This window comes from Thamnophis sirtalis, unplaced genomic scaffold (assembly GCF_051295495.1).
Source record: "Thamnophis sirtalis isolate CommonGarterSnake01/CBP01778 unplaced genomic scaffold, rThaSir2_p1.2 scaffold_3, whole genome shotgun sequence".
Classification (NCBI taxonomy): domain Eukaryota; kingdom Metazoa; phylum Chordata; class Lepidosauria; order Squamata; family Natricidae; genus Thamnophis; species Thamnophis sirtalis.
Genome location: NW_028261383.1, coordinates 29,345,558 through 29,364,216, shown reverse-complemented (window position 1 = coordinate 29,364,216; position 18,659 = coordinate 29,345,558). Strand labels below are relative to the sequence as shown.

Below are 18,659 nucleotides of genomic sequence, written 5' to 3'. Positions count from 1 at the left end.
AATCATTGATGAATTCTCATACATGCCCTAAGAAGAAACATTTTTTTCAATGGAGCTACATTCCTTTGGAAGAAAGAATAAGGCAGAAAGTCTCTTTTGGAATCTACAATGGAGATTGATAGAGAAAAACAATGGCCTTTCATTTGCCTCTTGCAAGTAGAGTAATTAAAGTTCATGCCACTACTTCTTGACTGATTTTGCTAAATGTGCTCCTGGGCTTCTGGAAGCAGTGGATTTCAGTAAACCCTTCTAATTCATACATTGCCCTGAAATAATCTTTCTATTTATGTTTAGATGGTGCCTTATTCAAGATGTACAGAAAGTTGCTCCCCAGGTTATGCCAAGTTTGTGAGGGAAGGTGCACCAGTTTGCTGCTACGACTGTTTTCTGTGTATGGAAGGAACATACTCTGGGCAAGAAGGTACAGTAGGTGGCTCCAAAAATAACAAAAAAAAATCAGGATTTAACCAAAATTCTCTATTGCTTTTTGGGCGTATTTGATCAAGATGAAAGATAAACATTACATTTCTTGAAGAAATTCACAAACTTTTCAAACATTGGGCAGTATCAGCAAATTTGGATGATGATGTGAGCATTAAAATAAATAATGAAAGATTGCTGATATCTATTGATTGCTTGGTTTTAGGAAAAAAAGTTTGGAGAGCTGATAATAACATTCATCTTCAGCCTTTCAAAAGAGTGTTGATTCTATTAGCTAATGTTGTTTCATATGAATATCCCTGGGCAGAACTATTATTTTATTCCTTGAAAATGAAGTAATTTATTTCTGTTGTGATTTTCACACTGCTACAGTTGCAGAAACAGATACATGATAACTAATTTTTTCCAGATGCAGCACATTGTGAAAAGTGTCGAGATGACCAGTATTCCAATAAGAAGCGAGATCAGTGTGTCCCCAAAACTATAAGCTTCTTATCCTTTGAAGAATTGTTGGGACTCATTCTGGCTTTCTTTGCTATTGCTTTGACCCTAACCACTGCCTTTATTCTGGGAATCTTCATTAAATACCGAGAAACTCCCATAGTCAAAGCTAACAACCGGGACCTCACCTACATTCTTCTGATCTCCCTCTTGCTTGCTTTCTTGACCCCACTTCTGTTTATTGGTAATCCCAAGAAAGTGACTTGCCTTCTTCGGCAAGTCACCTTCAGTTTCGTTTTCTCAGTTGCCGTCTCTTCCTTGCTGGCAAAGACGATTATGGTGGTAGTTGCATTTTTGGCCACGAAGCCAGGCAGTGTCATGAGGAAATGGCTGGGGAAGAGTCTGGCCAACTCTATTGTTTTATCCTGCTCTGGTATTCAAGTATGCATCTGTATCATATGGCTGGCAATCTTTGCCCCATTCCCAGATTCTGACTTTCATTCCCAACCAGGACAGATCTTGCTGCAATGCAATGAAGGGTCTGTCACTATGTTCTACTCTGCTCTTGGCTACATGGGTTTCCTGGCTGCAATTTGCTTCTTTGTGGCATTTCTGGCTCGAAAGCTGCCAGGGACCTTCAATGAAGCCAAACTGATCACCTTCAGCATGTTGGTTTTTTGCAGTGTTTGGATCTCCTTTGTCCCCACCTACCTGAGCACCAAGGGGAAATATATGGTGGCTGTGCAGATCTTCTCCATCCTGGCCTCCAGCTTGGGTTTACTGGGCTGTATCTTTATCCCCAAATGCTACATTATAATCCTGAGACCTGCCCTGAACACCAAAGAACATCTGATGATGAAAACTCACTAAGGCTCCTTATATTGGGTTTTATTTTTGTTCAGTTTACATCCAGCATTAAATCACATAGTTTGAAGTAATGTTGTACATGTTGTTTCTTATCTTTCTTCATTCCATATGAATTTTGAATTATAATAATTGAGTAAAAAGTTGTTAAAACAACTCAAACTATTTGAAATAACCATATCCTTCAATTGTCATAATCTGAAAAACATAACAATCATCAATAACATTAATAAAAATTTCTGAAACCAGGCCAGATAAACTGTTACCAGAGATGTTCTGATAAGGTTTTATATTAAATCAAAGACTATAGCTAATGATGGTGTGTGTTTTTGTTACTACATAGATTGGTCTGCTTGTGTTATATATTATTTTCTGGGTGATGTTCTGACTTTGTTTTAAAATGCTGTATGTAATGTCAAATGCTGTATGTATTAGATTGGTCTTTTCTGGCTGGATAATGGAAGATCACTCATAGTTAGATAAATGAGAGAGATCAAGAAAGAGAAAAACAGAGAAATAGATAACATTCCATATACTAAGAATAGATAAAATATGAAACATGAACATTAGAGCAGCTTTAATTCGTGAGGAGATAGCGAAGGTAGAGGGGAATCCCCAAAGACTGCATGGATTAAGATATTCTCCTGCTAGAACATAGGGAAGCCCCTTGGAGTCAACTGGAGAGAAGATGGTCATCATGGCTGTGACAGCTTCATGAGAGATAGGAACATAAAAATCAAAGAGCAACATGGCTGCACTAAGTGAGAACTTTCTAATCTTCTGCAAATGAATTTACCCTGATATAGCATTAGAAAACTCTGAAAGTGGGACTCAAAAAAGGGGTGGAGCAGGATTTTCACTCAATGAGAGTAGCGGCAACTAAGCTTTCAGAGTTATTGACATATAAAGAAAAAATTAACAGAGCGACTCTTAAAAAAATGGAGACTGAGCTAGAAGAAAGCCTAGACTAACTATTTTTAAGAACTTTTTTTAAAAAACCAAAGACTACTAGGAATATGCTTACTATTAATATTTATTAATATTGCTTACTGATGCAATATTTATAAATACCCCATAAAGACTCTTGTGATATTCAGAGAGGACATTAACCAATTTGAATGTGGAAAAGTGAAAAAAAGAAGAGAAATGTTCTTGGTGAACTTGGAAACTATACATCTATCTAGATATTATTTTGGGAGAAGCTTAGTGACTTGATGGGTTTTGGGGCCTTGGTGGATTTTGAACTTTAATTTGCAAAAACACTTCCAAAGTACTAAAATAGTAACAGTGTGGATAAATTTAATGTAGTCTATAAATTTGACTGTTGAAGGAAAAAAAACGGATGAAGCAATTACTCTAAATATTTATGAATAATTAATTATTAATACTTTTTAATCTAATTATTAATCTAATTATTAAGTATTAATTATTAACTTTGTAAATATATATACATCCTCATCAGCAACATCATCGGCGGCATCAAGACAGTCTAATCAACAAATGAGAGAAAACATGTTAGGCCTGAAGAAGTCAAGCTCCATGCAGACTATGCAAGTGATGCTGCGATCGATCCAAGAAGCCATGACCAAAAGTGAGGAAGTTATGTCAAAAAACCATGATGAAATCAGAATGAAATGGGGAAGATGAAGGGGGATATATGTAAGATGGATGAAAAGATAGGGAACTTCTAGCAAATGATAGTGAAAAATGAACAGAGGTACAGAAAATAGAAATAAGGGCTCAGCCAACAGAGAACGAAATGGACCAAAAACTACCACAGGCTAATAGAAAATTAGAAGAGACAGTTATCTGTCTTGAGATGGTTGAGGTGATGATAGAGCTGCAGGCTGGAGTATTGCAGAAAAAGAACCATGAAGTACAATGAGAAATAGACAAAATATTCAGAATCCATACGAACTATGCAAGAAGGCAAACATTACCAAAAGAGGTGCACGTGAGGTTTACCAAGAAGATGCTGAGAGATGAAATATAAAAAAGAACTGGAGATGAGCTTATGGAGTACAAAGGGAGAGAAATTCTGACTTTAAAACAAAGGAGAGTTAGAGAGGCGAGGAGAGCTGTGGAGACAGTATCAATTCTTGACAGCACAACTGATTAAATATAATGTGACGTTCAATTGGCTGATACCAGAAGGAATTCAGGTTACCTGATGAGACCAAAAAAGTATGGTAGGTACCTTGGAAAAAACACATGAACAAAGGGGGGGAAATGGACAAAATGGACCAAAAGTTACAACAGGGTAATAGAAAATTAGAAGAGAGTGACCTTTCTCAGGATTGAAAAGTTGGTATTGTACTGCTATAGCATCATATCTTAGTTCCCTGTTAGATCACTTATGAAAGAGACAGCAAATATCACCACATCATGAAGAAGTCAGTAACAAGCTATTTTTTAGTTTAAATCCCCAGGGAATTTTGACTAGATTTTCTTTGTAGCCATGAAGACTGATAGTCTTCTGCATTTTGAAAGATACAAGACGTTTAACAGGAATCTCCAATAGGTTGTTCAATATATCATTTAATTTAATTTAATTTAATTTAATTTAATTTAATTTAATTTAATTTAATTTAATTTAATTTAATTTAATTTAATTTAATTTAATTTAATTTAATTTAATTTAATTTAATTTAATTTAATTTAATTTAATTTAATTTAATTTAATTTAATTTAATTTAATTTAATTTAATTTAATTCAATTTAATTAATTTAATTTAATTTAATTAATTTAATTTAATTTAATTTAATTTAATTTAATTTAATTTAATTTAATTTAATTTAATTTAATTTAATTTAATTTATTTATTTAATTTAATTTAATTTAATTTAATTTAATTTAATAATTTAATTTAATTTAATTTAATTTAATTATTTAATTTAATTTAATTTAATTTAATTTAATTTAATTTAATTTATTAGATTTATAGGCCGCCCAATCCCGAAGGACTCATGATCCGGAGTTAACCATTCTGGAGTATCTAACCCAGAGATGGGCGTCACATAGGTTTACCACTGGTTTGCCCCGTCTATGCATGCCCTCTTTGTGAGCATGTGTGCCTTCCACACATGTGTGCGAAGTTTCACGCCTGCGCTTTGCTCATGCACATGGCTTAAAAAGGTGGCTTAATAGGATGGTATAGAACGGGGGGTGGGGGTGGGCAAGTTATCACTAATGGTTTGCCTGAACCAGTCTGAACCGGCTGAATACCACCTCTGATCTAACCATTGAGAGCAATAACCTCATCCACATCAGACAGAATAAGAAGGAAATATAACAGCTCATTGCCTAGTTCACGAATATTGAATTGTTTTTCCACATTTGAAGCTTTAGAATCTCAAGAATAAGTTTTCAGACTATTAAAAACAATCAAACTTCCCTGAATTGTTCCTTTCTCGATTCTCAAATTAGTATTGTTCTTCTGAGTCAAACAAAACTGTTTTCTCCAACTTCACACTTTTGTGACAATGCTCATTCCCAATTCCCCTTCTAATTTTTATAAGCATGATTATATATTCCCCTTTGGAATTTCCACCAACATAATTAGTTGCCAATCAATGTGGGATAGACAGCACCCGATACTCTGATTTGTAACAGCCTCCTTCTGTCATGAGGAGCAGAGGTTGGAGTAAAGCTGGGTGAATACTGTAGCAATCTGGAATTGCAGATAAAACTTTCAAATCTGCAGGCAAACTGCACTGTCTTCCCTGTAACTGTAGACTCTGAGATTTAACTCTGTGCTGAAGAAAGAACTAGGAAGGATCTCTTACTGTTTATGTCAAATGTTGTTGCTGATGCATATACAGCTTTTTCTGCTTCAGTTTCTGTCTCAAATACCCTGTGCCAGTATGCTGGTGAAATGCCCATTTAAGGTGATAATAGAAGAAAAGGAATGGTTCCATTACTACCATCCAGGAGACTACTGGATTACTGGAATAATGTCTGGAATCGTAGCTCGATTGTACCAATTTTCATTCTCCAAGCCTCCAACCCACCAACTGAAAAGGTAATCCAGGATTCTAGTGATTGAGTTTACATCCTCCAATTTCTTCTCTAGGAAGGATTTCATTTGTCCTATTCCTCACTTTGAGAAAGGCAAATTCATTATTGCGCATTCCAATTTGCTTTAGAGTAAAGGTTCCTGGGGATCATGATGATTTTGTAAAAGTTCCTTTATATACCAACACCTAGCCCTGACCACAAGTGACACAGTTCTAAGTTATGAAAGGTGAGAATTTCAAGCTTAGTAGCATAAGGAATTCTATTGTGTACAGAATCGTGCAAGACTTTTCTCATGAAGTACTTCTGAACACACTTGATTGTACTGATGTGAGACATATGGTGGGGATTCCAAACAGTTGAACAAAACTCTATAATTGATCTAGCGTAAGTTTTATAAGCTCTAATTAAAAATACAAGGTTTCCAGAAAAAAAGCTTCGCAAAATGAAGTTTACAACTCTTAATGCTTTTTTAGCAACGCTGATACAGTGAGCTTTGAAGCATAAATCATGAGTGATAAGAACACCTAAGTCCTTGACAAAGTGAGCGTAATCTTCTAGATTAATGCCACCTAGCTTATACTTGATATTCTGATTATATTTACCAATAAACACAGAGCATTTATTAATCAAAATTTGAAGTTGTCAAAGAGATGACCATTCGGACACATAGTCGAGATCACCTTGCAAAAAGCAACAGAATTATCTGTAGAATTGAATAATTTTATATCATCGGCAAAAAGAACACAATTGCTTTTAAGTTGATCACATAAATCATTGATATAGAGCAAAAAAAAAAAGAATGATGTTGGCATTTCTTACGTTGCAGTGAGAACACTTTCTACCATATTCTGCCCTTTTTGTTGGCTGTTCGTGAAGTCAACCAGAATCCTTGGCTCTTACCCAACATCACCCTGGGCTACAACATCTATCAGAACTTTTTCAGTGCAAGAATGACATATGAGGCCATGCTGGACGTGCTGTCTACAGGACAAGAGAGCATCCCAAACTACAGGTGTGGAAGTCAAAAATATCTGCTGGCAGTTCTTGAAGAGATGGATTCTGAACTCTTTGATCATATATCTAATGTCATGAGCATCTATAAAATTCCACAGGTATAAAGGCAAATGGAATTAATTCCAAGTTGTAAATTGTTCAGATTTGCCTAGAAGGCAGCACTTGTACATATTTCTCCAAATAAATTGAAAGTCAGAGAGTAAATATTAGAAGAACTGAAAGAATTTTTAAATCACAAAGTATGTGAAGTGTGTGTGTGTGTGTGTGTGTGTTTGTGCATACATATGTAGTTATGTAGTTCCTGTGATGAGTTCTCCTCACCCACCAGCACCTGCCTTATCCTGTCCTAAATTTCTGCATTTTTCAGCTCAGCTGATTCACGCGGCACAGAGGATTTTTGTGACTCAGGTGTTTTACCTACTGGGGTTTCCCTAGAAGGTGAGCTGCAGAGCTTGAAATTGGTGTATTTTGAACACTGCACATGCACGCAAAGCACATGCTCACAGAACTGTTTGTTAAACTGGTTGCAGCTCCCCACTGTATGTTCACACATAGACACATATTATATCTATATATTCCCTTCATGGATTACTGCCTTGACGTGATGAAGGGGCTTGAACAGCTCAATGAAACTCTGAGCTATGCCGTGAATGGCCACCCAAGACAGACAGGACATACCAGAGAGATCTAACAAAATGTGATCCACTGGAGAAGGAAATGGCAACACACTCCAGTATCTTTGCCATGAAAACCCCATGGACCCTACCAAAAGGCAAAAAGATATGACTCTGGAAGATGAGCCCTTCACTTCAGAAGGTGTCCAATATGCTACTGGGGACGAGCAGAGGACTAATTCTAGTAGTGCCAGAAAGAGTGAAGCGGTTGGGTCAAAGCTGAAGGGATGTTCAGCTGTGGATGTATCTGGTGGTGAAAGGAAAGTCCAATGCTGTAAAGATCAACACTCCATAGGAACCTGGAATGTAAGATCCATGGATCAAGGCAAGCTGGCTGTGGTCAAATAAGAAATGACAAAACTAAACATCAACATCTTAGGAATCAGAGACCTAAAATGGACATAAATGGGTAAATTTAATTGAGATGATCAACAGGTATACTACTGTGGGCAAGAATCCCTCAGTAGAAATGGAGTAGCCATCATAGTCAATAAAAGGGTAGAAAAAGCAATATTGGGATACAATCCACAAAATGACAGAATTATCTCAATTTGAATCCAAGGGAAACCATTAAAGGTCACAGGAGTCCAAGTCTATGTCCAAACCATTGGTGCTGAAGAGGATGAAGTTGACCAGTTCTATGAAGCACTACGACACCTTATAGCACCAAAAAATGACATCATGGAGGATTAGAATGCTAAAATAGAAAGGCAAAACATAACTGGATTAACAGGAAAGTTTGGCTTTGGAGTAGAAAATGATGCAGGGCAAAGGGTCGTAGAATTTTGTCAAGAATATATGATGGTCATAGCAAACACTCTTTTCCAACAACCCAAGAGATGATTCTACACTTGGACATCACCAGATGGTCAACACAGAAATCAGATTGATTATGTGCTTTGCAGCCAAAGATGGAGAAGCGCTATACAGACATTAAACATAAGACCAGTAGCTGACTGTGGCTCAGATCATGAGCTTCTTGTTGCAAAATGTAGGCTTGAAATGAAGAAGCTAGGGAAAAACACAAAGCTGCTCAGGTATGAACCAAAACATATCCCTTATAAATAAACAATAGAGGTGACAAATAGATTTAAAAAATTAGATCTGATATCTTAGATCTATGGATGGAGGTTCACAACATTGTACAAGAGGCAGCAATGAAAACTATCCAATAGAAAAAGAAATGCAGGAAAGCAATATGGCTGTCTGAGGAAGCTTTACAAATAGCTGAGGAAAGAAAGGAAGCGAAAGGCAAGGGAGAAATGGGAAGATACACCCAACTGAAAGCAGAATTCCAGAGAATAGCTAGAAGTGACAAGAAAGCCTTCTTAAATGAACAGTGCAAAGAAATAGGGGAAAAAACAATAAAATAGGGAGGACCAGAGATCTCTTCAAGAAAGTTGGAAATATGAAGGGAACATTTCATACAAAGATGTGCATGATAAAGGACCAAAATGGCAGGGACTGAACAGAGGCAGAAGAGGTTAAGAAGAGGTGGCAAAATTACACAGCAGAATTATACGAGAATGAGCTGAACATCCCTAATAACCACAATAGGATGATCATGGACCTCGAGCCAGACATTTTAGGGTGTGAAGTCAAAAGGATCTTAGGAAGTCTGAACAACAACAAAGCTAGTGGAGGTAACAGTATTGCAGCTGAGATATTCAAAATCTTAAAGGATGATGCAGTAAAAGTGCTATACTCATTCTGCCAGAAAATTTGGAAAACTCAACAGTGGCCATAGGATTGGAAACGGTCAGTTTACATAGCAATAGCAATAGCAGTAGACTTATATACCACTTAATAGGGCTTTCAGCCCTCTCAAAGCGGTTTACAGAGAGTCAGCATATTGCCCCCAACAATCTGGGTCCTCATTTTACCCACCTCGGAAGGATGGAAGGCTGAGTCAACCCTGAGCCGGTGAGATTTGAACCGCTGAACTGCTGATCTAGCAGTAGCCTGCAGTGCTGCATTTAACCACTGTGCCACCTCGGCTCTAGAAAGCCTGGGAGAGAAGCAGCAGAGAAAGGTAAACCAGCATTTTATATTTTATTTGCTTTATTTGCTTTCGGCCTGAGCGGGGCGGGGAAGACACCTTGCCTGAGGCTGCTGGAGAACTCTTTCCGAAGAGAGGGTTTGGGAACTGGGCGGGTAAGATTGGAGCGGACAGGCGGGGAGCGCACTTGCTCCCCTTTCCCATGACCCGCCTTTCCCCACAGAGCCTGTGGACACAGCTGCTGGCTGTGCAGGTGGCCTGGAGGGAAGCCCCGAACCTCCTGGCGTGGACCTGGCATTGGAGATCCACGTTTCCAAAGCGTAGCCATCAGTGGGAAGCCTTTACCGGCCCAATGCCAGCTCTGAAGTTGCTTTCCTTTCTATTAAAGCCCCCACTCAGCAAAGCAAGTCCATGGAAGTCCTTTGTGCCTGCTAGAAAAGGTCTGCTGCGAACTGGGAAGCTGACGCACCCCTCTCCTCTCTTCCCCCCCTCCGCAACCCCGGATACCCTCTGCCGCTGCGCCTGAAGCATGGGAGCACTCACCAGCCGGCAGAACGCCGGAGTGGAAGAGGTGGTTGTCCCATCCAATTCCCTCTACAGATACCTCCCGAAATCTGGTAAGACGGAGCGAGTGGGGGGTGGGGAGAATATGCGAGAGGTTTGCGGGGAGTCCCGCATGGCAGGTCTTTGCGCGCGCTCCATACTCCGAGTTGAGGGAATGGCGAGCAGCGGCTGCAACTCCAGAGCTTGGCTAGGCGAGAGCTTTAAGGTGAGCAGCAGGACGGACCCTTGCTGTCAATCCCCCCCCTTGTGCCTTTTCGCAGCCGTCCTGTCGTTCTCCCACCGTGGGGCTGCTCCTGTGACGGGGTCCCCCCCCCAGTAGCTGCAAAGGAGTTTCCTGAGAGTTTTAGAGGGTCAGGAGTACGACCCTCATTGCAACGTCGCCCTTTGCAAGCTCCGGCTGCTTGGGAGGGTGGTTATTTATTTATTTTTTTCTTCCCGCTACCTCTTTCTCGCCAGCGTGCAAGGATTGCGGTGGCAGCTCGGATGGAAATAGTGACATTTGTGGCATCGCACTTGGGGTTAAAAGCTGCTTTTTGTTCGTGGCAGCAACTGCTCTTTGAGAATTCTTCCTTGAAAAAACAGGACTCCCTCGCGGGGTCCTGAATTGAGGTCCATCTCCCTCCACCCCTAATTAAAAAGCCCCTGGTAAATTCTTGCCTGTCCTGTGCCACTTGGCATGCCTGCCTGTTTAGTTGTTACTGCGCTGATTGCATTCTAAAATACCCCATCAATCTTCCAATGTAACATTTAACCATCACCGCTGCTAATGAGAGTTCGCCCCTTCGCCCGCCAAGCTGGAGTCGGCGATTGGACGCACGGGGTCGGTCAGTGGTTCGCTCGCTCCTCCCACCATGGTGCCAGCAGCAACGGGACATGATCGGGGAAGGGAGAGCCAGAGCCACCTACCCGGATTTGTGCTCCAGCCAACGCCACCACTTCTGCTGCTGCTGCAGCCATCAGAGTCTCCTTCCCCTCCGCCGTCCGCATGGGGTGGGGAGTGAACACACAAAAGGAGGAAAAGGAAATGGCGACGGCTCCAGGACCCAGCGACCCACTGGAGCACCGAAGGAACTGGCCAGAGGTTGGGATGGAAAGGATTTCTTCACCTCCATCCCACCCTCCGGCGGCTTAAAGGGGCAGGACCCGGTTACCAGGCAGCCGGGGCTGCAGTGGCAACCACTTTACATGGGCTTTGTTACAGACACAACTGGGCTCTGCTCGAGAAGCGACGCCTCCAAAGGGCTGTCACCTGAGGCCACCTCGCCTCATTTCCTCTGCCCCGCCAGGTTGCAGAAAAATGAGCAGCTCGATTCTCCGCTCTCATTTTCCTCAGCCTCCGCGCTATTGGTGTGTGTGTGGGGGGGGGGGTTAAACCATCACCTTGCGCCAGAATTGATAGGAAATAAAAGGCTGAATTGTTTTTAGCTTACTTACCTCCCCAATATGCAAAAGATCACTTGGAGTTAAGTAAGACTTTTAAATGATATTTCCTTCAAAAAGCTTAAGAAACTTGGTTTCCCTACCTTTCAGGGAAGGCTTGGTGTTTAACTAGTTCTAATCCATCTCAGTAACAGATGATATTTCTTCAGGCAACCAGCAAACTATGATTTAGGTTTAAGGATTGGATTCTGAAACGTTTTGCTAAGATGGCATATCTGCTAAATCAAGGAACAAAATCATGCCCCCTAATCCCAAGAGGTTATCTTTTAGACTCAAGGTACTTTTCTCCTCTTGAAAATGCTTGTTTAATTGCTTTTTGCGCTTATCTATAGATAGGTGTGATAAGTTAATGAGTATTATTTATTTATTTATTAAATTTATTTGCCACTCATCTTACTATCCAAAGTGATACTGAGAAGTTTACAATACAATAAAACAGCAATATAAAACCATTAAAATTAACAGGAACTTAGATAAAATTAGGAACCCAGTATATGAGTGACAATAGGTGGAAATTTCACTTTTACAATGCTATATGTATATGATATACTGTGTACACACACACACACACACACACACACACACACACACACGATTGTAAGTCAATTTGAATTCAATATGGAATTGTATCCACCTAATTGCTTTATATTAACATGAAGTAGGGTTGTGGGGAGTCAGAATAGTCAAGATGCTGGTTCCAGCCTATAATTGAAAACTATCTTTTTTGATCTCCTATTGCAGATGTCCCCATCTTGAAGGCTGGGATATATGTTACAAGGCTGATCAGACTAATGGTTATGGGGATATATGGTTACAGGTTTTTTGTTTAGAACAGTACAGGTAGTCCTTGACTTACAACAGTTCATTTAATGACTAATCAATTTACAATAGCACTAAAAAAAGTGACTTAGGACCAGTGGTGAATCTTACAGGTTGACAAATGTGAGCATGCACACATGAACAATTTGTCCAGCATCCTGATTTTTTTAAATTTTTAAATCAAGAACGCCCCCCTCCCGTCAATGGTGTCCCTCTTTACCAATGTTAAAATCTGGTCACCTTACTCTATGAGAAACACCCATGAACCTTACCCACAGATAATTCAGAGCTCCCTGGTTTCAAAAGGAGCACACAAGGCAAAAATACAGGACATCAAGCGAACTAGCAAAGTTCATGAAGTTATTGTTTGAAACATCTCTCAGCCGTGGGAAAAGGCCCTTAGATTTACCATCTGACTTTTATCATTAAAACTGGCACAAACTACCAATACCTTCTCTTTTATCTTTAGATCAACTACAGTGTCATCAACCAAATGGCTGAGCAAAATCATCGTTTTCCTTTTTCATATCGGTTGACCCCAAACCAAGAACCTCCTTACTCAGCCATTGTCCAGATTCTTCTGCATTTCCGATGGACATGGATCGGCCTCCTTTCTCAGGACAATGAAAAAGGAGAAAAATTCAAAAGATGTTTGGAAGTTTTATCTCTAAAACATGGGATTTGCATTGTCCTCTCAGGAACCGTCCCAGAAGCAAATATGCAGACAAGTGCTGGGGATCCTGTCCTCCAAGAGAAAAGGAAAATGTTCATTTCTCTTATGAAGAGTCAAATAAAAATTATAGTATGCCAACTGGACTCTCAAGCCTCAGGAACATTAGCAGCAATAATACAAACATTTGATATGACTAATACATCCACTGTGGGAAGGGTGTGGATTGCAACAACTTTGACAGCTTTAAGTGTAGATATTTTTGACCTCTGGGTTGATCTCCAAAATAAACATGCTTTGTTTTCCTTCCTCATCCAGAGAAAGAGATGGACTCAGCATTATGACTATAAATCTTATGAATCTATGGTCATATCATATGGAAAGGAAGCATTCGAATGTTCCTATTCAAGTCCTCTGTTAGCTAAGAAAGTTTGGAAAAAATGCAGAGAAAAAGACAACTGGGAATTCCCACCCCATGATGTGATTGCAAGAATCCTGTCTCAGGATTCCTCCAGTATTTCCCAAATAATTCAAGTTGTGGCCTGGGTCCTCAATGCTGCCTCTTCCTCCCAGTGGAGTAAGAGGAGAATGCAGGCTGGATTCCACCAATCAGCCGAGATTGTGCAACCATGGCAGGTAAGTCTTCTCTTTTGAGGTTCCTTTGATTCTCCCCTTCCAATTCTGCAATATTAAATTAGATGTAGAAAGGGGTGAGATATTCCAAAGAGCAGTCGCTCAATTTGTGGTATTTGAGAGTGAGTGTCATCCCTGAAGCTGACCAGGCTGAGGCCATTTTGAAGGTTCAGTGTTGCCACAGTGGAGTGAAGGGATAAGGAGGAGGGGAATAGAGATAGATGGGGGTTTGTAGCCAAAACAAAATATTCTCTCCTGGGAACCAAGGACATTCCCACTGATGGCTGGAAGGAGGATGGGTCTAGTTACCAGGCAACCAGATGACACCTTGATTGGATCCTGTGACTGATTGTTTGGAAAGGAGAGGAAAACTTTTAATTTTAATTAGGTGAAAACTGTGGAAACATTTGGAGTCAGTTTTCACTAGCCTATATGCTTATATGATATGTCCAATAAAACTGATATTTGATGAACCTGCTTGCCTCAGAGTCCTGTAATATGGGCATATTACTTGGAACCCTGACATTAAATGACTCTAATTTTTCCCCATGTTTTTTTATGTTTTAATTTATTACAAACATATCAATGTGTGAAGAGTGTGGCACCTGAGTGTCTTACGTTTTGGTACAAATAAAATAATATTCATCATAGTTAGTACAGTTGACAAGCTTATATAGTTCTGGTAATTATACACATATTTTGTTGAATTATAATGTTTCATTATTTAGTTATTCAATTACTTATTTTTTTAATTAGTTTGTCAAACATGTACATGATATCAATATAAATATGAACCTGGACATCAATGAAGGAAATGAATACAAATAAACGGGGACAGTAGGACAGGGATGGTAGATTTGCTGGTGCGCTTATGCATGCCCCCTTTACGGACCTCTCAGAATGGGGTGAGTTCCATGGTAGACAGTTTATGTCAGCCTCTGCTTTGCTGCTGCTTCGGCTGCCATTGAAACAGGGAGGGAGGGGCATGGTATTTGGGAGGGGAATCATTGATGTGCTGGAGGAAGTTTCTAGACGCTGAACTGACCACTTTACTGCGCATGTGGAGGAAGGGAGTTTCCCGCCAAGGCCAATGGTCCAGCATTCCATCCTGGTGATGCCTTTTGAAGTTATCTCACACCTGACATTTGGGGGCAATATGATTGGACTGTGCACAGGGATGCCAAGGGGAGGGGAATGAATTATACATTATATTATTAGCTTTCGCGCCTAATTAACCAGACTCAGCTTTGCTTTGCAACTGTTCATTTATAATTAGTAAAAGTACACTTGATTTCAATTCAAATGGAGTTGAGTGGTTTCTTTCCTGATTACTGAATGAAGTCAATGCTGACAATTTAAGGTTGAAGCTGTGAAGGTTTGAGGTTGTAACAAAGCAGTCAGGTAGAGCATTCCAGGTGGTGACCACTCTGTTGCTGAAGTTGTATTTCATGCAATTGAGTTTGGAGCAGTTTACCTTAAGTTTGTATCGATTACTTACCTGTGTATTATTGAGGTTCAAGCTGAAGAAGTTGTTCACAGGTAAGACATTGTAGCTGACAATTTTGTCTACTATGCTTAGTTCAGACTGCTGCTGGACAAGTTCCAGATTGTTCAAGCCCAAAATTTCAAACCTATTCTAGGGATTCAATTGTGAGTAGAGGAGTGGAGTACTCTTCTCGTGAAATACCTCTGGACCTGCTCAATCGAATAAATGTCTGATTTAGAGTGTGGATTCCAGGCAGATGAGCTGTATTTGAGAATTACTCTGGCAAAGGTTTTGTATTCCCTAGTTTGCAGTACAATGTTACCGGAGAAGAAGCTTTGCAAAATTAGATTAACAACTATTAATGCTTTTGGGCAATGTTGTTAAAGTGAGCTCTGGGGCCTAGATCATTTGAGATGAGTTGTCCTTGGTCCTTGATGGAGTGAGAGTCGTGTACGAGGTCCTTTTCGCCCAACATGTCACTTTATAGGGCGAGCTTGACCATGTGACATAGTTTTTTGAGAAAGATCTGTAAATTCCTGGGGAATAATTGAAAAAAACTTTCCATGAAATACTGAATCAATGTTTCAGATGGCAGTGGTGGTTTGAAGAGGTTGAATTATTCAGAGTATCTCCAAACCAGAATAATAGCAAGAATCACATCGAATAATGGCTCAAATTGTCATGTTTTTTTCTATGTTTCTACAGCTTCATAGGTTCCTGAGAAACTTCCAACATCACAATATTTCCAGAGATGGGATTTCTTTTGAAGAAAATGGAATTCCTGTTGGTAGCTTTGATATCATGCAGTGGACATCACTTTTGAACAAATCAGATGCAGGGGTGAAAATTGGGACTGTAGAAAGACAAGCCTCCTTGGAAGTGAAGATTTCTGTCAATCAAAGTGCCATCCAATGGCCAACATTATTTCACAAAGTAATTGAGGCTGCTGGGATTTTGCTCTTCTGTTTATCTCCACATGTGGAATGTTTTCTGCTCAATAGGAAAAATACTTATTGAGGACAATTGAGATAACTTTCAAATAAGAGAATTTAAAGCTTCAATAATTTAGTAGATATTGTCAGAGTTTGTTGCACAAATTCATATCGAGAAACCACACACAGATAACCGATTCAGCTGGATTCATTAATTTCTTTATATACGTAAGAATAGATGAATAAATGTTAGGACGGGAGAGTTACAGCCAAACACAATTAGTTAGTTTCATATCAACAGACAAGCCCAGACAGACTGATAGTTTACTTCACAAAGCAGCAGACTGCTTAATACTGCTAAGCCATGCCCAGATTTCTTACTTAAGTTTACTTGCTTTCTATAAGGATACAAATTCAGCAATTGCAGGAAGGTTCCACACCCATTTGCACTATTCAAGTGACCCTGATGGCGGAGATAAATTCCTAGTGCCCTCAACAAATTTTAGAAACCACCTGATGACTGCAAGGAATATAAATCCTTCCATACTCCACCATTCAGTCAGAACAGAAAAAGCACCTGGAACTGAGAAGCAAGGGAAAACAAAGATTAGTTTTATGTTTGTGTGTGTGTATGTCTCTGTGTGTGTGTGTTTTGGGATCTACAATGAAGATTGATACAGAAAGAGAATGGCCTTTCCTTTGCCCCTTGCATGTAGAGTAATTAAAGTTAATGCCACTACTTCTTGACTGGTTTTGCTCAATGTGCTCCTGGGCTTCTGGAAGCAGTTGATTTCAGTAAACCCTTCTAATTCATACATTGCCCTGAAATAATCTTTCTATTTATGCTTAGATGGTGCCTTATTCAAGATGTACAGAAAGTTGCTCCCCGGGTTACACCAAACTTGTGAGAGAGGGAGCACCAGTTTGCTGTTACGACTGTTCTCTGTGTATGGAAGGAACATACTCTGTGCAAGAAGGTACAGTTGGTGGCTCCAAAAATAATTTAAACAATCAGGATATAATAAATATTCTCTATTGTTTTGGGGGAATATTGGACAAAGAAGCAAGAAAAACATCAACTTTCTTAAAGCATTCACAAACCTTTCAAAGACACCAAATTTTGTGTGATAATGTGAGCATTTGACTTGTTACTTTCTTGTTTGGTTTTAGGAAAGAGGATAAGATTTGAGAGCTGATAATCACATTCATCTTCAGCCTTTAAAAATAGTGTTGATAATTTTAACTAATGTTGTATATTGTGGATATCCCTGAGCAGAAATATTATGTTATTCCTTGAAAATGAAGTAATTTATTTCTGATGTAGTCTTCATGCTGCTACAGTCGCAGAAACAGATACATGGTAACAAATTTTTTTCCAGATGCAGCCCATTGTGAAAAGTGTCCACATGACCAGTATTCCAATAAGAAGCGAGATCAGTGTGTCCCCAAAACTATAAGCTTCTTATCCTTTGAAGAATTGTTGGGACTTATCCTGGCTTTCTTTGCCATTGCTTTGTCCCTAACTACCGCCTTAATTCTGGGAATCTTCATTAAATACCGAGAAACTCCCATAGTCAAAGCTAACAACCGGGACCTCACCTACACTCTTCTGATCTCCCTCTTGCTTGCTTTCTTGACCCCCCTTCTGTTTATTGGTCACCCCAAGAAAGTGACTTGCCTTCTTCGGCAAGTCACCTTCAGTTTCGTTTTCTCAGTTGCCGTCTCTTCCTTGCTGGCAAAGACAATTATGGTGATAGTTGCATTTTTGGCCACGAAGCCAGGCAGTGTCATGAGGAAATGGCTGGGGAAGAGTCTGGCTAACTTTATTGTTTTATCTTGCTCTGGTATTCAAGTATGCATCTGTATCATGTGGCTGGCAATCTTCACCCCATTCCCAGATTCTGACTTTCATTCCCAACCAGAACACATCCTGCTGCAATGCAATGAAGGCTCTGTCACCATGTTCTACTCTGCTCTTGGCTACATGGGCTTTCTGTCTGCAATTTGCTTCTGTGTGGCATTTCTGGCTCGAAAGCTGCCAGGGACCTTCAATGAAGCCAAACTGATCACCTTCAGCATGTTGGTTTTTTGCAGTGTTTGGATCTCCTTTGTCCCCACTTACCTGAGCACCAAGGGGAAATACATGGTGGCTGTGCAGATCTTCTCCATCTTGGCCTCCAGCTTGGGTTTACTGGGCTGCATCTTTATCCCCAAATGCTACATTATAATCCTAAGACCTGCCCTGAACACCAAAGAATATCTGATGATGAAAACTCACTAAGGCTCCTTATACTGGGTTTTATTTTTGTTCAGCATTAAATCACATAGTTGGAAGCAATGTTTTATGTGTTGTTGCTTAACTTTCTTCATTCCATATGAATTTTGAATTATAATAATTGAATAAAAAGTTGTTTAAACAACTCAAACTATTTGAAATAACCATATCCTTCAATTGTCATAATCTGAATTCATATTAAATTATAACAATCATCAATGACCTTAATAGATTTTCTAAAACCAGGCCAGATAAACTGTTACCAGAGAGGTTCTGATAAGGCTTTATATTAAGTCAAAGACTATGGCTAATAATGGTGTGGTTTTTGTTACTATGTATTGGTGTGCTGGTGTTGTATATTATTTTCTTTGATGATGTTCTGTCTTTGT

General features: G+C 39.6%; 2 protein-coding genes across 2 annotated transcripts; both read left to right on the top strand.

The window, feature by feature from the left end:
- The first annotated feature begins 322 nt into the window (after positions 1 to 322).
- LOC148047762 (vomeronasal type-2 receptor 26-like) lies at positions 323 to 1,821 on the top strand. The gene is made up of 2 exons (XM_087707772.1): positions 323 to 421; positions 851 to 1,821. Exons 1-2 carry the CDS (start codon positions 394 to 396, stop codon positions 1,750 to 1,752), a joined length of 930 nt encoding a protein of 309 aa, XP_087563898.1. The 5' UTR covers positions 323 to 393; the 3' UTR covers positions 1,753 to 1,821.
- A 1,684-nt stretch (positions 1,822 to 3,505) lies between these two features.
- On the top strand, positions 3,506 to 18,276 carry LOC148047761 (vomeronasal type-2 receptor 26-like). The gene is made up of 7 exons (XM_087708139.1): positions 3,506 to 3,622; positions 5,584 to 5,768; positions 6,591 to 6,876; positions 12,744 to 13,580; positions 15,769 to 15,996; positions 16,846 to 16,972; positions 17,375 to 18,276. Exons 1-7 carry the CDS (start codon positions 3,506 to 3,508, stop codon positions 18,274 to 18,276), a joined length of 2,682 nt encoding a protein of 893 aa, XP_087564265.1.
- The last annotated feature ends 383 nt before the right edge of the window (positions 18,277 to 18,659 follow it).